The sequence below is a fragment of the Rhynchophorus ferrugineus genome, unplaced genomic scaffold, assembly GCF_030347505.1.
Source record: "Rhynchophorus ferrugineus isolate W39M unplaced genomic scaffold, kcgeb_rfMv2 rfM1, whole genome shotgun sequence".
Taxonomy (NCBI): Eukaryota; Metazoa; Arthropoda; class Insecta; order Coleoptera; family Curculionidae; genus Rhynchophorus; species Rhynchophorus ferrugineus.
In genome coordinates this window covers 14,497,933-14,512,879 of record NW_027472580.1, presented here as the reverse complement: position 1 = coordinate 14,512,879, position 14,947 = coordinate 14,497,933, and the positions used below count along the sequence as shown (strand labels likewise).

The window sequence follows — 14,947 nt, the reverse complement described above, 5'->3', positions numbered from 1 at the left end:
GATCAAGCCGAATCTCGTCTTCAAAATTTACGACTTCAGAACATTGCAATATTGCCAAATAGATACAATGAAAACAAACATAATTTAAAGACCTTTGGCAGCGTGGCAAACTAGCACCAAAGTAAATCGAAATTTATAGCAACGTTATAAAATATTTCTACCAAATACTAATTCACAATAAAAAACTTCTTACCTATGTTGAGTTATATGTGGTCTATGTCTTATCCTTTGCCTAGCCCAAACTCCCTCACCAGGATATATAGGTCTAGTGGGGACATGTTTTGGATCAGCGTGTTCATTATCAGGCTCTCTGGAATCCTCTCTTTCATCCTCTTCATCACTCTTTGAAGACTCTTCCTCGCTAGATTCACGTTGCGATTTCTTTGAATCAGTAACATCATGTTCTTCTTCATCCGACTCATTGTCGTCATCGTTTTGGATTCTATCATCAGTTTGGATTTTTTCATTATCATGATCATCGCGAGGTTCGTGTAGCGTATCATCCCGATCACTTTCTGTATGACCATGATCAATTATCTTCACTGTATTTGGAGCATTCTCTATTTCGACTGTCTTGCTTTCTTGTTTGTTTTGGGTGTCTTGATTGATCGCTTCCGGTTCGTTAGTTCCCTGATGCAACACGTTCCTGTAACCGTCGGTTACAAAGAAGATAGGCGACTTGTTTGTGGTAAAATCAACAGGGCTTGTAGTCGAGACGCGAGAAGGAGCCGAAACAATATATCCTTGATTTTGAGGGGAGAACTGATTCAATTTAGGACTGAAAATAGAACAATTTATTATGATTGATTCTATATTTAACTCACCAAAATTAAATAATTCTAAAACATTTACAAAGGGCAAGCAAATAATAAATAGTCTTATTGTTATTATTTTAATACATTGTAATTGTATAATTGTTATATATGTTACATGTATTATAATAACTTCTATTTTCACTTGAATATCATGTTCATTATACATATTATACTTAATGTTTGAGTTTGTTTTGATATATTTGGATAGTTAGGTTAACAATCCACCTTGAAAGGACGTTTTAACCCCATACAGTGGATGACGACACAAGATGAAAATTCCATTTGTGAGCATTTGCACAACTTAAGTTCACAAAGGAAAAAAATAGCGCAAGGGAAGCTGCTGGTTCTGACCTAACTAGTCATAAGGAAAATATTAAAGAAACCTCCAAAAAAGTGCTAATTAAGATTATCAGCCTAATAAAAGTTTCATTCAGGCTACAAGATTATCGCAATTGTGGAAAATGGCTGAAGATGGAACTATTATTCCTACACCAGGGAAGCCACCTCATGAAACAACATCGTACCGGTCAATATTACTATAGCCAAGAATATCAAATTATTTGAAAAACTTCATCATGTATAACTTTAGTCTTATATACTATATAACCTTTAGCCATATATAAATAATCGATACTTCAAAGACAGACAAGAAGATTTCTATTCTAACTTCAGGAAGATACAAGCAGATGCAATGCAGGAATGTGTAGGTGCATTAAAATGAATCAAGTTATATCAATTTATAATTTCACCAATAAAAGAATCAAGTACAAGTGAGTATATATAAATCAGTAAGTAATCCCGTACGGAAACTTATCCAAATATATTGGCAAAACTGTTGATGTTAAACTCGAGTGGAAGCCACATAGTAAGAAAAAATGTGAAAAACTCGAGCTGAAGTACAAAAAAATGTACTGGTTATTGGGTAGATATTCAGTCCTGTCAGTATATATAAAAGTTTTTGCTTTACCAACAAGTCTGAAAACCTGTACAGACTTATAATATTCTACTTTGGGGTTGTACTTGCCAAATAAATAGAAATTTCATACAAAGCAAGGTACTGAAAGGTGTTGCTGATGTTTCATGGTACATTTGCAACGACAATCTGCATTGGGACTTAAAGGTAGAAAAAGTATCAAGGACTATTTCCACAGACAGGAACAGATACTCCATCATCACATCAATTTTCAATGAGTTCATTATGTTATGAGTAAAATTCCGTATAGATTAAAAACAGTGACATATATGTCTGGATGAATGATGAATAATTTTATATACACATACATAAACATATATATTATATTCAACAAACGCACATTTTTTTAATGGTTTAATCATGTCAACTTGATACATAATATAATCAGTCCATTATCAGACATAATGAAGCTGTAAAATGTAATGAAGGAAATGTCTAGAAACAATGGTTTTATTTGTATCAGTGTAGAATTGACTCGGTAGTGTCATTTGGGCATATTATTATATAAGTTGCTATTTCCTTCTTTTAAAATCAAATAGTTTTAATAAAAAGTCAAATAAATTTGTTGCTTTTAAACCCTACATATTTCTATAACTGACGTAGTCTGTTAGATTCCACAAGGTTGTTTTTTTTTAGATTCTTCAACTAACGGGAATCAAATTTCTTATCAAGAAACAAAACATAATATCCAGAAAAGAAGACAAGTTGACATACAGCTTTACAGATCACCCCTAACCTGTGGATTCATGACACAAACACTGCAGCTCAGGGTGTAAAATCACTAAAAGCAAATTGAAGTTGCTGTGCAACATAGTCTATTAGAATTTGAAGAAACGTCTCATAAATGCTCATAGTCTGGCACTACCAAAGACGATATTGAAATTATATATTATATTAGAGTATCTAACATTTTGGAGATCATTCCAGTCTATATCATGGACGTTTGGGCAATAATCGTGTAATCAGGCGATAGTCACAAAAATATTTACTTCATAAAGTTGTCCAGACTAATGTAATGTTATTATAAATTATAATACAGTTACTATATAGTTTAAAAGACATCTGTTATTAAACTAAATTGATTGAAAAGCTTAATACGAGGGGGAATCATATCAAACGGTAATTTTACTATTTAGCTTAGCAAGTAATTCTGATCTAGATGATTCGATGCTCGAATATTTTTTAGTTTATGACGAGGGAGAAACCGATGCGGGTAGCAGCTGTGCTCACGCTGTGCGCAGTACAGCCATACTGAGCGCGAGATACATCTGCTGTCTAACGTCTGTTGCACAACGCATCGTCATAATGTTTTTAGTCTATGGAGGCATTAAACCATCGGAAATATTCACTCGTTTGAAGGCATAGTATGCGAATGCCACACTCTCTCAGAATAGAGTGTATATGTGGGTCAGAGGATTCAGGGATAGATTCACAAGCAAGTCTCAGAGATGGCTACATCCATGCTGTTCGAGAGCATATTGAAGGATATCGCTGGTTAATGATTGAAGAAATCTCATAAGAATTAAAAGGATGTGAAAGCAATGAAGAAGTTGAGCAGTATATACGCAATTGAGTGAAAGTTCACCCTCAAACTTTTTATGAAGAAGGAATATTCAAACTCCCAAATTGGAAGCAAAGTTGTGTCGAGTACGGAGGTGACTACAATGAAAAATGTTAAATGTTTAGTTTGTGTATACCATTGGTCAATACATTTATTTTGCCGGCTTGGTGGTACAGTGGTAAAGGCGATGGGACGGTCCTCCTACTGTTGAGATAGCCGCGGGTTCGGATCCTGCTGGGGCATGGTCGTAAATTTATGTTTGTAATTGTTCAATATTTGTGAATGTTCTAGGCAAGAGTGTAAAATCCGATAATGAAAATTATCCCAGTCACGCTAGTAACCAGGCTGGGTAAGACCGGATATCTTCGGGGATGATTTCTAAAGATGGTCACTCGCCAGTCGATAGGCTTAATGCTGAAGGCCGTGGTTCGGAGCCCACGTTAAACTTTAGGCCCAGTCCAGATAAACCCATAGTTGGTAAAAGGAGACTTAACATATATATAAAAAATACATTTATTTTACAAAATTACCGTCTATATTTGATTTCCCCTCTTATATCTAGCCAAAGTAGATATTTGATTTCGGAAACTATTAGAGTTTTTCTTAACTTACCTTGATATAGCCGATAAGGCATATTCTCTGTGCACTGACGGTTTATGGATGCTGTTGCCGTTCAGAGCATTTTTAATGGATATCGGCGTTTGTTCTGCTTTAAAAACCTGTCTGAAATTCTGCGGCGACAGAGATTTAACTTTCAATACTTCATTGGGATGAACTTTTTGTTTATCCTTGAGATTATAATAATTTACTGGGGGATAGGGAGAACCGATATTCCACTTCCTCGGTGGAACTTTATTTCCGGGGAAATCGGATCTTCTTTGCTGTTTCCCATCAGCACCGAACGGTTTTTCCGATTGAGAATTATAATTTTCCGGACGGATTTTCTGCGGTTTCAATTTAGTACCAAAAGTGGCTTGTTCCTGCTGATTAACGGGATATAATGCAAAACCACTCTGTTTCCTGATATAGTCGGGCATTATTATTTCGCTCTGAGCCAAAATTGGTGCGTCATTTCTATACCAATTGTTGGACGGACTATTAACTAAAATAGGAAACAATATATGGTTATAATAACATCAAAAATTGGCGTAATTTATATTACCTTGATCATTCCAACTCGATCGTTGATTATTTTTCGGTTGATTCCACAATACTGGACCTCTTGCGGCACTTACCAGATAAGTACACAGAAATAGCAACAAATAAAAAATTGCCATTTTGCTTTATTGGTTAATAAACAAACTGATTTATATTACAACATTATATTATCAACTGATAATAAAATATTTCAAACCAGTTCATGTGAAACATAAAATTGCGTTATATATCCTGAAAAAAAGAGGACACATAAAAATGAGAACGCGTAAACATGAAAGGATTCTTTTGGGTTTTTCTTCAACTTTTAAAACGGGTCAGCATTAGAAAATTAATAGCATTTAAACGCGCGTGACACGTAATTAGAAAATCACGATCCGCTGTAACGATATCACCATCTGCCTATTGATAGATGCGTACACCATCTGTTCAATCATATTTTCACTACAAGAATGGATTGTCAATTTGAGGAGTTTTCTTATATGTTGTTTCTGTTATTACATTAGCTACTTATTTGTCATACGCTAGTTTATATAAATAGCTAAAAATAAGTATATTTTCAAAGTTAATATCTATATATATATATATATATATATATATATATATATATATATATATATTATAAAAGGATTTTATTAAAAAGAATTGGAAGGATATGTATTAATAAAAATATGTTTCATGTTTTTATAACACTTTCCAATTTTTGTAGTACTGTATGTCAGCAAAGCCATATCGCATGGATCTAAACAAGTGGTAATAAAAAGGCATGTTTGGCAAGTAAACTGAATGTATTCACAACTATTTCAACGTGTGGCCTAGCGTTATCGTGCCAGAGGATTTTGTCTTTCCATCAAGATATTTTGAACTGGGTTCCAATAAGTTTTGCAACTTATTGCCTTCGAATTTATTTGGCCTTCAAAGCCGTTTTTTGTCATTAACATTCACATCATCGTTTTTAAATCCTTTAAACCATCACCACAACAGCATTTGATGGGTTTCAGCATCAGATTTCTACAAATTAAACAAACATACAATTTTGAGCGTTCTATTATTTCAAAATAAAGTTCACGAATACATTGAATAACTCAATAATACTAGATGAAAACTCCTTATTTTATACAGGAAATTTAACAATTGATATATAACATACCTCTTATATCACTTGCAAATACTAATCAAACTACATGTAGCTAATACTAACCAAAACAATATTTTTCATTTACAACAGCAAGAAGTTCTCTACGATAGGAATAATAACAATAATAAAATAATTAATATATACCAGGTATGTTTAAAAATTAAGCCTACTAAAATTTTGTAAGTGTTAAAAATTCATTAAATTCATTTAAAATACTGCTATAGTATCATCATATATTGATTTATTACCTATTGCTGTCCCTAAGTAACCAACGAGGTAATGTACGATGACCTTGAAATCAAATAGATATACAAACTAACCAAGATCTCGCCTTAAATGAAAAAAGGGTAGTAAATCACTGCAATGGAAACAATATAGCTGCTGGACGACGCACAGGAAATAAGAAGATTGATGGTAACTAGACCACACCAATTTGTATAATGTGTACCTGGAAATTACTTTTCTACATAGCCACCATCGCTCTCAATGCACGACTGCACTGTAGAATGAACATTTTTTGTTTTGATCAAGTCTTGTACAGCTCCTTTTTCCACTTGTTCATCATTTCTTCACTCCCTCATTGGTTGTATTTTACTCCTGAGGGAGATTCATAGTTGATGCAGATGATTACTACAGTTTTCGTACTGCTAAAGTACTCTGAGACTCATTGACATTATGAACCAATATGACAAAAACCCTCTGACCCTGATAATCACATTATTCTGGATATCTGTATATTTTTGGATATGCCTCATAGTGTTATATTTTATATAATTGAGGCATAAAATATTTTGACTAATATATAATTAACATTTAAGAAATTACATGCTAAATATTGAACAATTTTACCAATAGTTATATTAACAAAAACTTAAGGATTATATAATTATATCAGGCCAATATATTAATTTTAAAGGACTTACAACAGATTGTGTATTAAATCGCATCAGATACATTTGTAACCTACTTTTTGTTGAAGCCTCACTAACAGGGTCAACTTTTCAGTATGTGTCAGTTCATCGAAGTATAATTCTTTTGCAATTTTTTATAATTATCACTTAAATTATTTCTTGCAATTTTTGGGACACCCTATTTATACAAATATTCAGAATCTATTAACAGGTGCGGCAAAAGTCCCGCTACCATTTTGATTGCGCGTCATCTTGGTTATTTGACGTTTAACTCAGTTTTGCTTTAACCATTATGTTGTGTATACATCCAAATTTTATTATAGATAAATATACGCAACAAGAACAAGCATCAATAGTGACAATATTTATTGAAAATATGTTAATCGCTTCATCATTGACACTCGGCGGAAATTGCATCAACAATATCCTAATCATCCAGTGCCTCACTAAACCATAAGTTACCGTTTATGTGGGAATTTTCGACAGTACGGTACGACAGCCGATAGGCTTCGTTCTGGAAGACAACGGACGTCTCCAGAAATATCAATTCGGAGACGTGGTTGCCAGTTACATGTTTCTGCGCGCAGTTTAATGTAAATTTTGAAAACAGATTTGAAAATTGAATTAGTTCAAAAATTCCTACCGAAAGATCTTGATCAACGAGTTGAGTACAGTAATGCAATCCAAAGGCTGTCTAGTGAAATAGAAGATTCTTCGTCTAAATTGATGATGAGCGACGAAGACCATTTTCTTCTCAGTGGATACGTCAATAAACCGAACAGTCGGTTTCGGGGAACACAGAATCCTCAATTAATTCATGAAACATCATTACATCTGCTAAACACAACTATACGGTGTGGTACACATGCTGGAAGCATCATTGGTCCCTAAATTTTTGAAAATGACTAAGGTGTTGCTGTTACTGTTACTGCTGAACGGCACCGAGACATGATTCAAAATTTCCTTATGCCTGAAATGGAAGGACTAGGGGACCCATGGTTTCTGCAAAATGGAGCCACAGCACACACAGTTCGTTCAATAATTCAATTATTGAATGACTTTTTCCACGAAGACTAATTTCGCGAAGTAGCAATTTACTGTGGCCAGGCAGATCTCCGGATTTAACAACACCAGATTTTTTCCTATGGGGTTTTTTAAAATTAAAGGTTTATGTGAATAAGTCCCAAATTATTCAACATCTTAAAGACAATATTCAGGAAATTGAAAAAAATCAGCCTTGAATATTGCAGGATGTTATGAAAAATACCTCAAAAGTAGTCTAAAGTTGCATAGCGAATCGCGGCCACCATTTAGGCGATATAATTTTTCAATCGTAATGAAAAAAAAATGTAAGGACCAAAAAAACTTTTTGTGGAAACCAAACTTACTTATCTTTCCTTTGAGCAAAGTTATAGGCAATCAAAATGGTAGCGGGACTTTTACTGTACGTTGTGTTTACGGTAATAACAATTAATGTAAAGAGCGTTGATCATTACTCATTTTATTTTGTCTCTACGTTTCATATAATTCGTAGAAAAGCTGCTGTGATTTATGGAAGAACTTTCTAATCCTCGCTTATAAATATTCTAGTTTAGACGAATCAGAAAATATTGTTCCAGTTAAGATGAGAATTAAGAGTAATTACTCCAAATTAAACAAAACGACGTCATCTAACAGAATAGCGATTTCTTCTTTTCTTTTTTTATGTAAATTTTTATTAACACACCAAATAAACAAAGACGTGGAATTAACATATTTTGCGCTGTTATTTGGGTGCCTCAGATTTTCCGTCTCGTCCATATTCAAATTAATTACAACCGTGAATATTTTTTTATTTATAAGTCATCCAATACAAAATTGACAATTAAAATTTCAACATTGTACCGTAGGAGATCTAGGTCTGATTATATATATATACATATATTATATATATATATATATATATATATATATATATATATATATATTATCTGAATTTCGTTTACATACTTTGATTTCTCAATACTGTAATCAGATAGGATATTTTTTGAAGAAAATTTCAACAATATATCTATCGTTTAAGAAAAACACAAACAAAATCGAACAAATAGTCTATTCAAAGTCTTTTTATCCATACGTTATTAAGATGTTTAATGTATTGCCTGCCGCAATTTGTAAATTCGTTTCAGAATCAAACAATATTTTCCTTCTCATTTTATTTTAATTAAAAAGAGACACAGTGCTGTTTGATATTTTCGAAGGTGAAACCGAACTAGCCTGTCAAAATCTTCAGAAAAAAATATTAATTATAACAATTTCAGATTATAAACCGGCAAACATTATTTTATCGCTTTCATCATTTTGATAAATTTTAAATCAGTGAAAATGCCGAAAACAATAGACAGACACGGTCACAAACTATTCGAAAAGGAACTAGATAACGGAGGACCCCTTTTGCCCGTAAATTCAATTGGTGAGGTAAATATTGATGATATTAAATACTATAGGTTGCTGCAATTTTGTTGAAAATATTTTAGCATATTGCTGCTGCGCTAAATATTGGTATGGATTCTGTGATTAACATCGCTAACAAAATGAAGAACAATATGTTAGATTTAACCAAGAAAACCCGTCTATATACGAAGTGGATGATGACTTTTGATCATCCTGATGGCTCTGTTCGAGATCAAATAAAAGAAATGTATAAGAACACTGAGTAAATAAACTATTTTATCGATATAAACATAATTTAATAACATTATTTCAGAAAAATTTGTTATTCTGGAAAGTATACATGAAAAAGTTAGGGGCATGCAGTTTTTGAGATATGGTACACCCCTACGGGGCATAGGATTTAAATGGTGTAAAGATAACCATAAAACAGGTCTAATGAAACTTACAGACATTGCATTAAAAAGAATTCAATTGTCAACGGCGTACGTATCTCAAGGAAGATAAATTATTTGACTTTGTGTATCTTGATGGAACTTGGATATTTCACAATGGTTCATTGAGACACTCTTGGCAAGACAGTAACAAAAAAAGAGACAACAAAAATTGATGGAAGAAGGTAAAAGTTATAAAAGCATTTGATTTGGTTTTCTTGCTCATAATTTTTATTAATACTTAATTGCCAATATATTGTTATTCATTCAGGGAAAAATCAAGGTTAACAAAGCGTTCAGGGTAACAAAGAATTGTTCTAAAAGACATGCTGGTCAAGAAGAATATTGTATGAAGAACTGTTTGGATATGTGGAAGGAAGCATTGTCGACCCTAGCCCATTCGTTTTGAATGAACTCGAAAGACATACAAAGGAAAACAGACGCTACTTCCAAAAGAATGCAATTTTTAAAATGCATAATAATATTAAGAAAAATTCATTAAATAAATGTGTCTGTATAGACGGATTATGGACACTTTGAAGTGCAACATTCACTTACTCATGGAAAGACGCGAATAATGAATGAATATAACGTTTGATAAAATACCTTTTGTTTCATCAAAAGTTGAGTCAAAATAATTCAAAAACTCAAATTTGATGAGACAACATTCCGATGTGCTGACGTCATAAATGTTGATAACATGTATTGGCTTTTTTATAGTTCATCTAGCCATCCAGTTCGTCATTCGAATTTTAATTACTTTCATATCCTAACCACATAATATCAAATTAATTATACCCGAACTTTTTATATATACTACATATAAATTACTAAATACTTATTAAATTTAAATTTAAAATTGCAACATTATAGCGTAAAATAATTTTTAACGACGTTAAAACGTTAGTAGAACGTCTGGTATTCATAGAAAGCTTCAGCAATTTTCACGGTTATATAAAGTCATGTTGTTGACAACGTTTTCAATTTTCTGCCATTGGTTTTTTGGATATTAGTCTGAAAATTGTGAAAGATTCGCGTTTCTGTTGTTTATTTCTTTCGCGCATAATTGATTCGGCTTCGGTCTTTCGAGACTTCGGACAAAATCAACATTAAATTCTCATTAACGTCGTTGATTTACTGGTATGAAGAAATTATGGTTAGGTTTCGCGGGCGGATGAATGTGTTTGAAAATTATTTTTACCGCTATGTCATATGTTAATTGTATCCACCTGTATATTATTATAAGGCCAGTGGGTGTTTAAATGCATTCAGAAGCGAAGTATAATTGTTTTTAACAGTTAAATGAAGTGTGGATGACCCAAATTTGAAATATTTTATTTATTGATTTTTGAAGAATCCAAGTAATCGTATATAACTTGATTTAAATATATTAATTTTTTATATCAAATATTAATTAGAAAACACCTCCAGAATATTTGATCTTGAAATTTTATTGTATTAAAAAGTTCATATTAAAAATATCTTCTTTAATTAATATATCAGTCAAACTACAGATATAATGTTTAATTGTTATATACTTAGTAGTTAATTTTTATCTTATTAAATACAATCCTTATACAAATATGTTTCTTTAAATACGTCCGTTATTATCCACTACTTCATTTTCAAGAATAATTTTATATAAATATAATGTAGAAAAAACTAGCCAGCCTTGATTTTTAATAATTCTCTTAAAAAGCGATATTATCAATTTAAATCAATTTCTCAATCTGATACGTTATCAAGTTACAATATATTTCGAAATCTACAAAATTATTTAAGAGTAAACCTTTTTTCAGCTGAGTTCACTAAATTCATATATTAGGATTATTATATGTATAATATTAAGATTTAATGTTTATTCAAATCACTTTATTGTTTTAGATTTATTGTTTATAACAGGTCAATTGAAAAGTCCCCGGACTACCATAGTAAAGAACATCTTTTGTTATTTAGTTTTTTATATTTTACAGTTTTTTTTATTCAACTTAATTCCCTTCAAGGGTGATACACTGATTATAGCGACCCTCCAACTTTTCGATTGCAACCAACGGTGCATTGTCTTGATGAAGCAGCACTTTCTTTTTTCTTCAAATGCGGCCGTTTTTCAGCGATTTAGTCCTTTAAACGGTCCAAAAACGCTATGTAATAGTCGCTGTTGATGGTCCTTCTTTTTCAATTTAGTCAAGGAAAATTATTCCATGCGCATATCAAAATACAGACGCCATAATCATGCCAGCCGTCTGTTGCGTTTTCCCACGCTTTGGAGTGGGTTCATCGTGTACAGTTTACTCGGATGACTGCCAATTGGACTTCGGAGTGAAATGATGGAGCCATGTTTCATCCATTGTCACATATCGAGACAAAAACTCGGGTTTATTACACTTGATCACCTTCAAACACTGCGCCGAATCATCAACTCGTGGTTGTTGTCGTTGATTTTGATCAAAAGTGAGCTCGCGCGGCACCAACTTTATACAGAGTTTTCTCATATCCAAATATTCGTGAATGATATGATGTACACGTTTAGTTAATATCTTTCACAAATGCTGTGTGCCTGCTATTTTATTCAATTTCAATTTACGGTCATTCAATATCAGTTTGTGATTTTTTAAATGTTTTCTTCGGTAACAACCTCTTTTGGGCGTACACTGCGTTCACTGTCTTCGGTGCTCATTTCATCACGTTTAAAATTAGCATACCAATCCTTGATGGTTAATTTTCCTAGGGCAGTGTCCGGAAACTCGGCACCAAGCCAAGCTTTTGCTTCAACTGTATTTTTTCCCTTCAAAAAGCAATATTTTATCAACACGCGAAATTCCATTTTATTAATTTTTTTTACAGTAACAAAAGTTGCTTTACTCAAGATGCTATAATTCGCAAACTAATGATCCGGCGGGTGTAAAATTTATACACGCATCTTGCGATGGTTAGGGCTAACTAAAAAACGTATAAATTTAAATATAGTAGCGCCATCTATGTGTCGGGCCGGTGACTTTTCAATTGACCTGTTAGCTATTATACGGTAATGATTTAATTTTTAATTTGTTAATTTATTGCAAGTATTGTCAAAGCCTCTCTTTTAGCAATTCTTATTTGGACAAAAATTAAATGAAACTTCAATTCAAATTTCTTTCATCAAAATTTCATATAGATGGCAAACAAACAAACAAAAATAACAAAATTATTGTATTTTAAATAAATTTAGCCTGCGAAATGAAGAATTCAGATAGATATTATTCAATGTGCTTTATGTGTGCATACTTCATCAAAGCTACAATCGCCTAATCATATAAGGTCATCTCAAGTTAAAATTAGAAGAATAAATACATTTTTGAGCCATGACTTAGGAAAGTAATTTCTATTAAAATCAGATGGAAATATCAATGTAACCAAATTGGCAGCTAAAATTCCAATGAATGCTATATTAGATGAAGTATAGTATGAAGTAAGTTTAAATTTATTGACCCATGAAGATTTCGGTATTATTTAGCAATCAAGTAGCTTGAATATCACTGTCGTAAAGCGTAGAAATCATGCTGTAAATTTTGATGTATAATTAAAAAGGGTATGAAATTATTGGCTTTTGTCTATCAATATTTTTGGATGAACTATTATATAACTTTTAAATATAGAAATATAATATATATATATATATATATATATATATATATATATATATATATATATATATATATATATATATATTAACCTAATTAATTATATTATTATAATTTTATATATATATATATATATATTAATAATCTAAATATATGTTTTTAATTTCTGATCTTAACATTTGTGTTTAAAAATATTGATTAATATTAACGCTACATTGTAGTCAAAAAAATGCTGCAATATAACTTGTAGAATAAGTCAAAAAAAATTGTGCAAAGGAGCCTTTGTTCATTTAATATTTTATTTTAATATACTTATTATTGACAAATATTTGTTTACATTGTAAACGCAAGGAAATTAAAAACTTAATTGAATCTAATAAAATTGCATTACAAAAAAGATATACACAATAGAAATGATTATTTAAAATCTAAATTTTTTGTTTTAAATGTTTGAAACTAGCCAATTCACGTTTTCTGTTTCTATTTATTATTGTAATATATCTGTTAAAATTATGCCGACCTTGACCAATGATCAGAAGATTAAGACGTAACCAATTTCAAATTAACGAGTTAGGTCCGACTATACCGTAATTATGAATGATTAATGATCATATAGTGGATATACAGCTTCAAACTCTACTAATAAAAAATACTGAATCCTGATATAAGATTAAGATAGTAATTTATTTATAATTCAACTTAATTCAATTCCAATAGTAAAAATATATAACTACTTATAGTTTTATTTTACGTTACTAAACAAAACAAAGTCATTTCAATCAACTCAATTCATATGTGACAAATCAGATGTCCAGATCAATAGATGGCTCTAAAATAGAATGTCTCGACAAATATCTTTTAATAAATGTTTAGACGATTGGAAGGAGCGTTACGGGACAAACAATTGATAACTAAACTTGATATCTATATCCCAAGAGGCAACATGAGGGGTTTTTGCCTCAAAATAGATATTAATGTGATTAAGCGTTATTTGTCGTAATACTGTATTACTATATTTTTACAGTTTATGAAATGTTAGGTGCTTGTATGTATTCTGGTCACGTCTTACTAAAAATTATATACTACATTATATACTAATTAAAATATTTTTCGTTAATTTCTAAAACATTTCCCATATTTATGGCAAGACCGTATCGAAAGAGAGACGCCGATTAGGCATATATTTCATCACCGATCCAAAATTTGGAAACCGAAAGCAATTCATAGATTTGAGCAAGTGTTAATCAAAGGGCGCTATGTTTGGTGAATACGCTGGATAGCAGAGGCCCTGGTCGATCTATAACAGTGTATTGTTTACGCCTATTACTCCTATTAGTTTCCAACAAGCGTTGGAAAGTAATAAATTATCTGCAAATTTATTGTGATCCCGAGCTAGGTCTTCGTGTTATAAATCTTGCAGACTGTTCTATGTCATTAATATCAAAATAATCAGTTTTATCTCGTTCAAACTAAAACCTACAATTAGTCTATTACAGAGCAGTACCATAAAATTTTATAATTACTTGAGGGTCATTGGCAACAGATTTCCTTAAGTAAAATAACAAAAGTAATGAGTGTCTGAAATGCGATATTTAGGCTTCGATGTCTAGTCTCGTCTAGATACTTAATAAATCAATAATACAAAATCAAAACTACCTAAATAATATTTATGTTAATCCATACAAGTATTATAGTAAGTTCTCGTTCAAAATTCAACTATTTAGCGAAATGATGTGATATATTTCCGTTATATGTTAAATCAATAAATAAAAATAAAATTTGAAAATTTAGAATAATTTGTTTACGCTCTTAAAAACTCCAATGATTACAAAAAGGAACAAATAGAACGTAAAGGAAAATAACTAGCGATTACAAAGCCGAATCAATGGTGCAAATCATTTCTGTTTTTT

At 31.5% G+C, this 14,947-nt stretch overlaps 2 protein-coding genes across 4 annotated transcripts in view; both read right to left on the bottom strand.

The window, feature by feature from the left end:
• The window catches only part of LOC143195091 (synaptotagmin-15), a 345,027-nt gene that overhangs the window by 223,700 nt on the left and 106,380 nt on the right, over positions 1-14,947 (bottom strand). The gene's annotated exons all lie outside the window — the stretch shown is intronic.
• Positions 1-14,947, bottom strand: part of LOC143195049 (uncharacterized) — an 87,160-nt gene that overhangs the window by 47,618 nt on the left and 24,595 nt on the right. For both annotated transcript variants that reach the window (XM_076401904.1, XM_076401912.1), the window contains exons 2-4: positions 4,512-4,738; positions 3,962-4,451; positions 194-778 (exon numbers count right to left, since the gene is read on the bottom strand). In XM_076401904.1, the coding sequence (XP_076258019.1) occupies positions 194-778; positions 3,962-4,451; positions 4,512-4,626 (1,190 nt within the window). In that variant the 5' untranslated portion in view covers positions 4,627-4,738. The remainder of the gene's footprint in view (positions 1-193; positions 779-3,961; positions 4,452-4,511; positions 4,739-14,947) is intronic.